Source organism: Carassius gibelio, chromosome B21 (genome assembly GCF_023724105.1).
Source record: "Carassius gibelio isolate Cgi1373 ecotype wild population from Czech Republic chromosome B21, carGib1.2-hapl.c, whole genome shotgun sequence".
NCBI lineage: Eukaryota > Metazoa > Chordata > Actinopteri > Cypriniformes > Cyprinidae > Carassius > Carassius gibelio.
Window position 1 is genome coordinate 13,740,812 of NC_068416.1, and position 13,500 is coordinate 13,754,311.

The following is a 13,500-nucleotide window of genomic DNA, read 5'->3' on the forward strand; positions in this document are numbered from 1 at the left end:
TTCACTTTTGAGGAGCAGGCACTGGAGGACACATTCTCGGAGCAGGTAATGGAGAATAAGAAGCCCCCTCAGGGCTGGACGAGGGAACCATGGACGAAGAAGGGCTGGACAGGACCAGTGGAGACAACAGAGAGAGGAGAGAGAAGAGGAGGCAGTTCGATCTGCAGATCAGATTCCCAGTCAATGAGATCCTCCTCCTCATTTTGGCCCTTTTGCGACGCCATATTCAGCTCACCCTCAGCAGAGGTGCAGGGGGCAGAGCTCCTTTCCGTGCTCACAATGTTTGTGGCTTTCTCCCTCGTGGCAGCGGGTGTTGCCGGCTCATATACCTACCTGGACTGACGTCATGGCCTCTGGCTCCGCATCGATCCTCCGCTCTGTCGCTCTCTCTAGCGATGGCTCATTAGTTGCGGCGAGCTCTGGCTCTCCATCAGCGGCTGGCTTGGGCATTGGCTCCGCGCATTGAGGAGAAGGGGGTTGGGCTTTGCTCTGGTTTGGGAGTGGCATTTCTCCCCAGTGTACACTCCACGAAGGCTGCAAAATTGTGAAATGTCCTCAAATGACCAGAACCATGAACAGTCTAATGTGGGTGTATGGGTTTTAAACACTCTCAAATAATGTGATTCAATTCTGTATATTCACATATTTGGATGTCGAATAGATTAGGGTGACCAAACGTGCCATTTTCCTAGGACACGTCCTGGCCAGGATTTCTATATTGCCTAAAATATCCATGCTTTGGCTTTGTTTGCGCTGTGCAGACCAATAGTTGTATGACAAAGTACCGTACTTCTTGTGATTTTCAATTCCTCTCACGGTACTTGACATCATGCCAAAACCTAGATATTTTAGACAATATAGAAATCCTGGCCAGGACGTTTCCCGGGAAAATGGCACGTTTGGTCACCCTAAAATAGATGCTATATTTAGTAAGGTAAGGTAGCACAACATGTATCCTTTTTTTAGAGAATGCAATCCCAAAATGCACTGCAACAAGCTAAGAGGTTGGACAAAAACATACTAAATATTGAAAAGCGTCATTAAAATAGTTATTATAATAGTTATGTATTTTTTTTGCTTACCAGAGTACTAGGTTAGCAACATGCTAACATCAAACTGTGCTGAAATCAACTGATGTATTGCATTAAATCAGTTATGTCCTTTTATGTATGGAGTCGTCTATGCTTGTGATTTTGTAATTGAGTTTGTGCTTATGAGTTACAATAAAACTGAACGACAGATCTTTTCTTCTGCACATTTGAATGAAGCATATTATCAGAAAACAAAAACAGTGCATCCGAATAGGCATACTTCCATACTATATACTGTAGCATGTAAAAACATTTTATTGGGGTCACGGATGAGGACTTACGAATGGCAATGAAGCAACGCAACTGACACTGGTGGGACAGCAGTAACATGGCATATCATACTACTCATATTCATACTGTATCATACATAATTTTTTATACAGCAATGAAGTCAGTACATTTTCAAACCAAATGTAGTACCTACTCAATCTCCTGGTGAACTGAGAGCTTATTCATTTTGCTCATGGCTCTGTTACAATAATTTATGTTTTCTGTTACAAGACTTTACTTAGTCAAATTATTCACTTTTCACCATTACCCATTGTCCATGTTTTGGCCTAATATAATGTGCACTACAAACTAACAATGTATCTGTCACCGGTGGACGACAAGCCGCTAACGTCGCACAGCAGATCTTTTATCAGTGTACCATTTAAGGTGTTTCAGGGGTGGTGGAAAGCTGTGGAGCTTGTTAAAAAGAACAGAGAGAAGTGGACATGTTGACAGGACATTATTAATAACTGAAGAAACTGGATTACATAACAGCCTCCACAGTGTCTACCACATTAACTCTAGCGGGATCAACCGCACAGCGTGAACTAGCGCAGCTAGGAATCACTTTGGACTAGCGATTCAGACTATCGCCCTCCAGTCCAGGCGCCGTTATGTCCGACTTCTGTTGTTTTAAAAAAATAATACTTAAATAGACCTGGCAACCCGAATTGGGAGCACTTGTTTTATGAGACTTGACTCAAAACATGAGCACTGTTTTTGTCGAAATGTGTCAGTGGTTCCCGCAACATGCACAAACCCGGACTGTGCCGAGCCCTTACATGTTTATGGGCTTTGGCTCTGTGGCAGCTTGCAGGCCTGAGCACAACCCATGCATGAAAAGCCAATATGCTGGAGAAGGGAGAGATGAAAGAGATGGAGTTAGTGTGGCTGCTCGGCCCTGCTGACTGGTATTAGAATGGGGGGCAGGGGAATACAGTATATATCGAAATAAAATCAACACAGACACTCACAAATCTACTTCTGGAATATGAAATTTGTATAAAATTATGAAGTATTATATATACATATGTAAAAGCATGGAGCCTGTTTCTGCCACTGAATATATATATATATATATATATATATATATATATATATATATGCAAGCCAGGTTCAAACATTGCGACATGATATGACTGCCACAACTTAATAGAGCGGACTACGGCTTTAAACTGTCAAAGGTGAACCAATAAACTCTAAGAAATATTCACTGAAAGCAAACAGTGTGACAACTAGCCCCAGTCTCCCCAATGTTGAAGCATGCGTGCTAATTGCTAGGCTACAGCCCGACTAAAACATTAAGTGATTGATTCAACAATTTAAAGAGATATAGTTCACCCCAAAATGTTGAAGAATGTTGGTAACCAAACAGTTGACGGTAGGCATTGACTTACATAGTATGGGGAGTTAAGTTCAAATTATCTTCTTTTTTTGCTCATCAGAACTAAGAAACTCTTCCAGACATAACTTGAGGATGAGTAAATGATGACTGAATTTCCATTTTTGAGTGAATTATCCCTTTTTATGAAAGAGTGACAGCATTAGTGATGTTTAATGTGTCTGAAGGTTTGTGTTTGTTGAAGCAGGACTACTATAATAAGCAGGCACTTCATCCACAGACCTGTCATGTATTTGTGCAATTTACAAGCGTTCTCATGCGTGGCTCTCCTTCTGTCTCTACTTCTTTCCTATCATCTTATTTCCCTCCCCCTCTCTATCATGTCCTGCCTGTCTACTTCAGCCTTCATCTGTCACTTTCTCCTCACATTCACCATATTCCCTTTAGATGCCCTTCAAATCCTTTGTCCACCTTTCTCCATGGAAACGTCTTTATGTCTTACATCTCTCCAGCGTTCTCACTCAAACACATCCCCCATTCCCTTTTTCTGTTTCCCCAGGCTAAATACCTTTTCACACCCAGCACAAAAACAGAAATTCAAAACGATTTCAAGTCAAAACGTATAAACAAATATTATAACTTATGTAAACAATGTTTTGTTCGAATTAAGTTTCAAGCAAACACTTTCTGATGGAATAGGTGATGGTGAACAGTACCACAGATGACGCACATATCTGTCAGCATAAGGATTTCAATAGAGTTTAATTTAATTATTAATTTTACTTAACTAGATAAGTCTAATGCATTTGCTTAATTTTTATCAATTATTGCAATGTGTTATGTATTAAATGTGTAATGTATATATATATATATATATATATATATATATATATATATACACACACACACACACACACATAAATAAGTATTTTATATTATTTATAAAAAAATATGATATTTTTATATGATTTATTTTCAATGTCTGTATTAAAAATGTAATTATGTTAGCAAAAGTAATTAAAAAATACATACATAAGTACTTTTACTATTATTTATTAATTTTTTTTCTTCTATTTATATTATATCTTTATAAGACTTATTTTCAAACTCTGTGTTTAAAAGAAAATGTTTCAAATGTGTATTCTTTTTTTGGTTGAGTACAAAGACAACATCATAACCATATGTAACAGACTGTGCCGCAGCGACTTGGCAAACATGATCAAAAGCTAATATCTTATTGGCCAATCAAAAAAAAAAAAACATTTAATTAGATTTGCCGGCAGATGAATATTCACACATATTCACAGGCCCATAGAAACCTGGTATTTTTTTCTAACATTTGTCCTCTGACTGAATATTTGCAGGGAATATTCACAGTGGTGTGAATAGGCCTTAAGATTGTTCATCCTCTCTTTCATCTTTTCTTCTTCATTCCCTCATCTCCCTCATCTTCTCCATCTCATCAGTAGACCTCGGGGAAGTGCTGTTATGTAAGAGAGCCATGTGAACTGAAACAGTGCTGCAAACCAATGCTTAAATAATTCACTCACACTACTATATAAAGCTTGCATGTACATATCAGGCAAGCGGATCCCCAGCATCCACCTCGCACCATCCCAATCCTGTCAGTAATTACTCCACCTTACCACCCTTACCACCTCACGCACTCTGAATGGACTCCTACATCTACCTAACAGATTATGCTCATATTTTGATTTGAGTTTATTGCACAAACAACAATTCTGGACAAGCACTCAATGAATAGCCCATGGAATCACACTAATTAAAGGGAAAACACAGGCTTAATAACTCATTAAAAAATATAGGTGATGAATATGGGAAACTGCAACAGCTTGACCAGAGAAGACTCATGCTGAGCTATTTGTAAGAACCGATAAAGAAAGCAATGCAACACCGCATGTGTTTGAAACCATTTACCATTCATTTGGGTGGATTTAATAAATACAACAAGCTTTTGCTTTACTGAAAATGTGAAAAGATTCAATTACTATTGAAGATTAGGGGACACTGACACTAAATTTTGACAATTTGAAATATAGAGAGGAGTGGTAACTCAAACCATATGGTTTATTGATGAGAGAAGTGACTTTACTAAGTAACAAGATTTATGATTTTCATTAGCATAGCCACTCTGTTGGAACTGTGATTTAAGAACAGTGGTTGGCCAAGGGGTAATCAGTTTTACTTTTCAAATTCAAGTTGACTGTTTTCATGTAGCTGACTAAATAAGACCAGTATTAGAGAAAAATCTGATCAGCTGGTAAGACGAGTCTAAGCAGTTTATGCAACCGACCAGAAAACACCATAGCAACTGCATAGCAAATACTCTAAAAACCAATATAAGAACATCTTAGCAACTGCAATGCCACTGCAACCACCCACAACACCTGAGCATGATAGCTATGAATATAAAATTCTGGCCAATAGATTATGAGATGCTAAATATTTGCATGTTATGAACGATAACTGATACAAGAGCAATATAAAAAAACCCAATACAAGTTGTCAAAATAAATGAATAACAAAACCCTAAAAACCTAAACCAATCATTTTAAATGCTACAAATTAAAGCATCGCCTTTTTAGATAACACTTTACAAAACCTTCCTTACATGAACTATGATTAATTAATGCTTAATAAAACTTTTAGTTACACTTTATTTTTAGGTGTCCTTCTTACAGTGTAATTATACATTAAAGTACTGAATAATAGTAAATAAATACATGGACTTACCGTATGGTTAGGGCTAGGATTAGGGTTTGGTTTATTGCTATTATATAATAATTTATTGCTATTATAATAGTAAATACATGTAACGTGTAACAAAGACCTTAAAATAAAGTGTTAGCAATTTTTTCATTGTTAGTTCATGTTAAATAATGTAATTAACTAAGGTTAATCATGGAAGTTTGTTGTGAAGTGTTACCCATTTTATTATACGGCACACAAATCTATTTATTACGAGATTTGGTACATTTAGTAAATTATTAGTGTATCAAAGATTAGCTTTAAGTGATGGAAAAGGTGGTCTAAATTTAAAAGTAGGGGAAATGTATGCACAATGAAATATCCAATATTGGTGAATAACAATCAATTAAAATAACGGCCAATAACTGATATGGTACTGATTTAAAGTGTATCTTCACTGAGTTTCTTTCAAGCACCACCAACTTTTTTTTCCCAGAAAATGCAATAAACCAATCTGTTATTTTAGTTTGCCATACAATAACAAGCAAACAACAGCACATCTTACTTGACAACATTCCTTATTCGTTTGTAAGTATAACAATGTTAGGTCAGCAGCATTGCAACAACACTGATAGTAATCTTCATGTGTCCTAATCAGCAAATGACCCAGAGAAGCATCACCGCTAGGTGACTCACCTTTCCAAGTGTCCTGTTTATATCCAGACAATACCTCTTGAGCCCCTTGTGGCTCGCCAAGCCCCATCAGAACTAACACAGTTAATGCCCTAGAATTGGACTTAGTAAAGTAGGCCGTTCTAAGCCTGTCATGAAGGCATCCCAGAGCAGTGAGTGGGCTATTGGCATCTACACACTAGAATTTAGAGGCTGAAGCAAAACTTGACCTTCCTCCTCTGGGCTTTAAAACCAGGCGCTGATTGACACATTGTATTTTTAAGAGCACTAAACTATCACTTTACCTATCATATCCTCCACAGAAACACCTATGTAAAAATCTATGTCAATGTTTACTATAACAGCAAACTACTGTGCCAGATTATATTTATTAATTTGTTCAAAATGCACTCGATTGACTCACTCGCTCTCAGTATCCAATCATATAGAGACCTGCTGTGTAGTTAGTTATGTTAAACTGTATAACGATAGTATCACTGTAACACTTTTTTGAAATACTAGTAAATACAGTAATATCACAACTACAGTTGTGTGCAATTTTGACACATTTGTTTATAAACCAACAATAACAAAGTGCAGAAGAATGTCTTGTGTGATCAATATGCAGTAAAAGTCTGGGTTTGTTTGGAGCATTCACAAAATTGTCCCGTAAAGTGGCCAATTTCTTGACATGTCACAGATTTTTGCATGAAACATAAACCAATCAACATGCTGGATGGCAGGTTCAAACATGTAAAAGATATTTTTATATCTATATAATTAATATTATATATAATATAATATTAGATATTATATTATACTCCTCATACTGTTATACATTTAATATTATTCATCAAATATATTTATTATATGTGACCGTAGTCTGAAAGTTGAATAAATAATTTTTCCGTTGATGTAAGGTTTGTTAAGACTGGACAATATTTGGCAGAAACACAACTATTTGAAGATCAGGAATCTGAGGGTGAATTTTATTTTATTTTTTTTATTTAAAATTAGAAAATAGCATTTAAAATTGTCCACATGAGGTTCTTAGCAATGCATATTACTAATTGAAAAATTATGTTTTTATATATTTACGCTAGTATATTTACAAAATATCTTCATGGAACATGATCTCTACTTAATATCCTAATGAGTTTTGGCATAAAAGAAAAATCGATAATTTTGACCCATACAATGTATTGTTGGCTATTGCTACACATATACACCAGTTCATCTTCAGTTCTCTCTTCACAGCAGTTCAGTCAGTGTACTGTTTGAATGCATGCATTACTCCGGGATATTGTTTTGTTTGAACTCAGAGGGAGTGTCAGCCACATTAAAAAAGTTAACAGTTTAAGTCATTTGTGGATTAATGCGTATTAGAGATTACACAGACATGGAAGAGAAGACAATGCTGAATAAAGTCGTCGTTTTTGCTATTTTTGGACTAAAATGTATTTTCGAGGCTTCAAAAAATTCCAACGGACCCTCTGATGTCACATGGACTACTTTGATGATGTTTTTCTTACCTTTCTGGACATGGACAGTATACCGTTCACACAGTTTCAATGAAGGGACTGAGCTCTTGGACTAAATCTAAAATATCTTAAACTGTGTTCCGAAGATGAACAGAGATTTTACGGGTTTGGAACGACGTGAGGGTGAGTTATTAATGACATAATTTTGCTATCTGGGTGAACTAACCCTTTAAGACTGGTTTTGGTTTTGTGGTCCAGTGTCACATATTATATAAATATATAAATATGATTATAATATTACAGACTTATTTTTGTAAAAGATGCAGTCCTTATAAACAGTTTTATGATACATAAAAAAACAATAATTTATTATATTAACAACATATATTTGTGGTACAATTTTATTTTGTTTTATATTTTAATATTATTTGTTTGTGTTTTGTTTCAGCTTGATCTGTTAATTATGAAAGAAGTTTGTGTAATTTTGTAATCATCATAAAGGGCGTGGTAATGAACTGAACGGCAATACGCCAGAAGAAATGGAGTGGGTCAGACACAGTTTTTGACCACTTCATACATTTTTGTATGTGGAAAATCCCGTTTTTGAATTTTGTTTTGTCGTATTGCGGAATGAAATGCATAACAAGATGCAAACCCACTCCCATGCTTCCGTAGCCTGAAGAAAAGGCCAAAACAATATTAACATATAAGCATTATACCATAAAATTCATATATGCTATTAAATATACAAATAATAATAGTGTTAATTGTAAAGAGTTAATACAACCACAGAATAGCCACAACATTGAGCTATAAGAAAGACACGAATGAAGCATCACAACATCCCTAGTCTGTTCATTTCACCTTTGCAACCCTGTGAATGGTTTTCTGCCTTCATACCAGGATCATTAAGACAGATTCATGTGCAAGCTGGAAACGAGTATGAGAATGCTAACAGTGTGGCTACAATATAATGATTTCGCATACAAAGAGTGATGCTCAGTACAGCTCCCATGAGACGAGGCGATAAACCAGCATATCAAAACACTAAATGGAAAGCGGCATAAAATCCATTATGCCAGTGAAGGAATGAAAGGCCTAACTCTAGTTGCACTTAGTAAATGAGACTCTGCAAATCATACACCATGCAGTTTTTTTTTATGAAATCCTGCTTTGCTGCTGTGAGGATTCTACACATAGACAAATTAGTATCTTGCATTTGGCGCTGCACAATGCTAAATATGAATGCTTAGCTAACCTCATCACTGGGATTTTACATGTGATTATTTATTGATGCTTTTTGTTGATGATAAAAGCCCTCAATTATACATAAGGGGGGAGAGGAGACAGAGGTAGTTCAGAGAATGGCATTACGGCTTAAACAGCCAGATCTAAAGTACTTATATGAGGTAGCCGGTGCGTTGGAGGGGGGTCGCTACTGTGACTCATTACATGTGGCAGTGACTAATGCAACCTTAACTTTAAGAGAGGTCAGATGACTTATAACAAAAACAAAAAAAAAAAACAGTTAGAATGGGCCTTATCATAAGATTCAGTATTAAAAGGCAGATAGAAATCAAAAATTCTACCGAAAATCAGGAATCTCAGGTGCAATTATGCACAACATTCATGCCGTAAATCAACCCAACATCTGCTTTTTGTGAAAATCGTATGGGATTTAAACAGTAAATGATGACAGAGTTTTCCTTTTTGGGTGAACTGCGTCTTTGACACAAAGGGTGTTTTAAATGCTAATACTATTTATCGAATCAACACAGTAGAAAACACATTTAAATGCAGCAGCATTAGCATGCAGATTGAGTTATCCTGGAAATTGTTTCAAAAGTTCAAAAGCCCACAGATATTTGCAATTCAAATCAATCAGCTAGGCTGAAGTGTTAATTTGTGTAAAAAAAAGAAAAAGAAAAAGAAAAAAAGATTAACATTGGTGGTTTTACTGTTTTTTAAGGAGGCTGAATACCTACAGAGTCTGTAAAACACATATTTACAAGAATGTTTATTAATCAGTTATTAATATCACAAATTTTACTTCGCTGTACTGAAAAGACAAAAGTTGCAACCCTGAGAGGAGAAAGGAGAATCTATGAAAGTGTAAATGTGTCAGAATGCATCAATGAAAGCCAACATCACAAAAATGTAACTAATTTAAAATAAATTACGTTTCTATTAAAATGCTTAAGCTGTTTTCTGTTTGTCACCTTCATGGACAGAAAGGTAGCCTATGCTAAGTAAATTGTTGTTTACATTTATATGCTCCAGTTCATCCTTATAATACAAGTGGTTTTGCACTGTATATACTGACACCTATTGGCCTGGATGCATTACATTTGCTTACTCACTGCTGATACCACTGAATCTGTTTGTGCATGTTCTGTTTTGTTCTGTTTTCCCAGGTTTCTCTATATTTCCCATTTTGTGGGTTAGGTTGCCATTTTGTTTTTAATTTTTTCATTTATCTGGTGGGTCACACACCTGTTGATCCACACCATGACACTGTTTTTATGTTGTGTCGGATGCTATTACAATGTACGTTTATATTAATGCTTTGTAAAGCATTCTGGCAAAATGATTATTTTATCAGTAACACGATCAATTGTATCAAACGGCTGGTCACGTGATCCAAACATAGCAGCGCCCAAGAAGGTGCGACCCGCTCTATGTAAAACAAAAACAGCTTTTTGCTATAATAATACTAATATGACTTTTGACACGTCATGAGTGTGTATGTATTATTTCAATATAATTTCACTATGAAAGTGCCTTTAATGTTGAACTGTTTTTAAAGCAAAAAATGACAGTGCACCTTCAGTTAAGTCTAGTTTCTATATAAGACCGAGACGCTTACATTCAGTCTCATTGACCTATGCTTTTATGTTCCTACATGTGGAAATTAATGTGCGCTACGTGACCAGTAAATGTGCGAAAATCAATCAGACGCAACGGGGGCGTGACAGTTTCCATCTCGAATGATTTACCTTCATGCCGGAGGCTTCCCTTAGAGAAAGCAAACAGCTAAACATGAACTGAAGACCTTATTGCATGATCGTCTCAGAAGAATACTGCGTGATGCCACCTAAATCCTGCTGCATCACCGCCTCCACTGGATCTGCCTTATTTAACACATCTCCCTCTGCCTGTCCGTGACTCAGTTACCATCCATCCATAGCAGAGAAAAATCATCGAGATGAACTGACCACATGAATAAACGCAATCTATACGTCTTAATTAGCTGTAACAATATTTGAAAAATTAGTGCGTAAATAATGGCACAAAATATAGATGCAGGTAGAACAGATGGAGGAAATGTAGACTTACATTTCACTACCCGATCGGTGGAGTTCAAGACCATGTCAGCGTTAGACATCTTCATGGGCAGTGGATCTCTCCAGGCGAATGTGTTTCTCCCTGCTCGCAGAAGAAGCGCTTTATTCTCGGCGTGTTTTCGCGGTGGCGAGATGCGGTTGGTGCAGTGGCATCACTCGGATGCGTCTCCTTCCGTGTCTCACCGCCGGATGATGCCGCTGCCTAGAGAGGGTGGAGGAGGACGATGCTGCTGCTGATACTGCTGCTGAGACTGAGACTGTCGTGAGGGGGAGGATGGAGCTGATGGGGTGGGGGCGGTGGAGAAAAGGGAGAGAGAGAGCGCGCGCTCGGGAGATCCTTTCAGCGCGTTGCACCACCCCGACATGGCGAAGCGGGGAACTCCCACGCACCCGTGTGAAGGGCCTGCTGATGCTGCCATCAGGTGGAGGTGAAGGGCTTTCCCGAAAACGCGCCGCTCGCTCATCGCCCTGACTGATAATCAAGTTGAAATGCCACTCAGGTCTGTAAAAACGCATCTCGCTTGAGGCATCTTCGCTCTGCCAGATTATTAAACGGGAGTTATGAATATTTATGATCTCAATAATGACACTTCAATAAAAACGGAGAATTTGGAATTAGCCAAAACCCGTCATCAAAAAGTCATTAAATAAATGTGCAGAATATTTTACAGTAGGCTAGTTACAATCGCTGTAGTAAATATGGTGTCTTTAAATAAGTTTTTAAACATGAGTTTAAACAAATTTTTATTGAATGTCATTGCTAAAACTATTTATTTAGTGTAAGCCTATTGTCTGTATGCACAGATTAATCAACATTTCCTTTGAAAAATAAAGTAAGGGATTAGGCTACTCTTATCTGTAATTGAATTAGTTACTTCTGATGCAATTGCATGAAATACTGTATTGAACTTAGAATAATTATAAAACAATACTTGACTTTACATGAAAATGTAATGTCTAATTGTTAAAATTTAGCTAATGTTTTTAATGGAACCTTCTGTCTTGAAATACTTTGGTAAATTCAAAAATAGTTTTATATACTGTATATCTTTTATATACAGTTTTATATTATTTATTTAAAAGAAAAGATTAATTAATTTGAACATTAATTCTTATGAATTAAAAGCAGTTTCATGTCTATACTGGGATTTGGCAAGTAATTAGTAATACGTAATGCAGTACTTTTAATATACTTTTAAGTGCTCAAAACCCCTTTAAAGACCAGTTAAGACCAGCTTGATTTGATCAATAATAGCATTTATTACAGTTAGTGTTACTTCACGTAAAACTGGGTATTAGACAAATTCGACATGCAAGTCAACAGTTGAACAGATGGTAATCTGAGAATGTGATCATCAATTTTATATTGCAGTGTTAAAAGATATATAGGTACTACTTTTTTCACATTCATTGATTTAAAGTCTACATGTCCCAGGGCATCACTGACCGAAGGCTGAAACAAGGAAGTGCAACAGACAGTCAGCTTTGAACTGACCCTGCGGAAAGACATTAATGACGCTTTTTCTTGCTGGAGAAAAACAGCAGCAGGGAACTCCCATTGGTTCAGGGGGCTGAACTGCTTTTGCATTTATATACACGTTTATAGAGTTTTGCAATACCTTATTCTTCCCATAGAGGTCAGGGCAGGCTAAAGTTATACAAGCACAAACTCAAGAGTTTCATCACATTCAGCTGTGCAGTATTATTAGTTATTGTTACCTCATTCAATTTGATTTGTTTGCAAGTACAGATTCAAACATCTATTATAAATAGTATTTTTCATTATGTGCCACATAATATCTACCAAATACTGAAAGTAGCAGAAATACCAAACAGTTGTCACTAGCTTTTATTAAAAGAATAGTTCATCCAAAAATGAAATTCTGATTCACACCATCATATTACTTCAAACCTGCATCTTGATGGTTGTGAGACAAGCCAGTAAAAATTATGCTTGGTGTCACTGACCAAATTTTAACATGCACCTGAAATATTATAGGCATATATACTAACGTTAAATATTTGGTAAGGCATAAGCTTTATTAATGTTTCTGAGATAAGTCTCTTATGCTCAAGAAGACTGAATTTATATTACAATTTATTTTACCATTTTTTTTAGCTTAAGACTATTATGTAATTTATATGGCAAAGCAGAATTGTCTGCATGCATGCATTGTCACATGCTTCTTCAGAAATCATTTTAATATGCTGATTTGGTGTTTAAGAAACATTTATTAATATAAACAATTATATTACTTATTTATAATTATTTATTATATAAACAATTTTACTGCTTAATATTTTCTGTAGAAACCATGATACATTTTTGTTATTATCCTTTGATTAATGGATTTTTTTTAAGCATTTATTTTAAAGAGCAATCACTTCGTTAAAAGGTTAATCACTTACCATCATGTCGCTCCAGACCCGTAAAAGCTTTGTTTGTCTTCGGGACACAATTTAAGATATTTTGGATGAAAACCGGGAGATTTGTGACTGTCCCATTGACTAATTGCACTGTCAGTGTAAGTGATTAATGACAAATTTTGCATTTTGGGGTGGAGTAACCCTTTAACTTGTAACTTGTTCTG

At 36.2% G+C, this 13,500-nt stretch overlaps 1 protein-coding gene across 2 annotated transcripts in view; it reads right to left on the reverse strand.

The window, feature by feature from the left end:
- The window catches only part of LOC127986572 (protein phosphatase 3 catalytic subunit alpha), a 63,956-nt gene extending 52,718 nt beyond the window's left edge, over positions 1–11,238 (reverse strand). Inside the window, exon 1 of one of the 2 annotated variants that reach the window (XM_052588851.1) lies at positions 10,902–11,238. In XM_052588851.1, coding sequence (XP_052444811.1) covers positions 10,902–10,956 — 55 coding nt within the window. In that variant the 5' untranslated portion in view covers positions 10,957–11,238. The remainder of the gene's footprint in view (positions 1–10,901) is intronic. The other variant, XM_052588850.1, reaches the window with a different exon arrangement.
- Between the last annotated feature and the right edge of the window lie 2,262 nt (positions 11,239–13,500).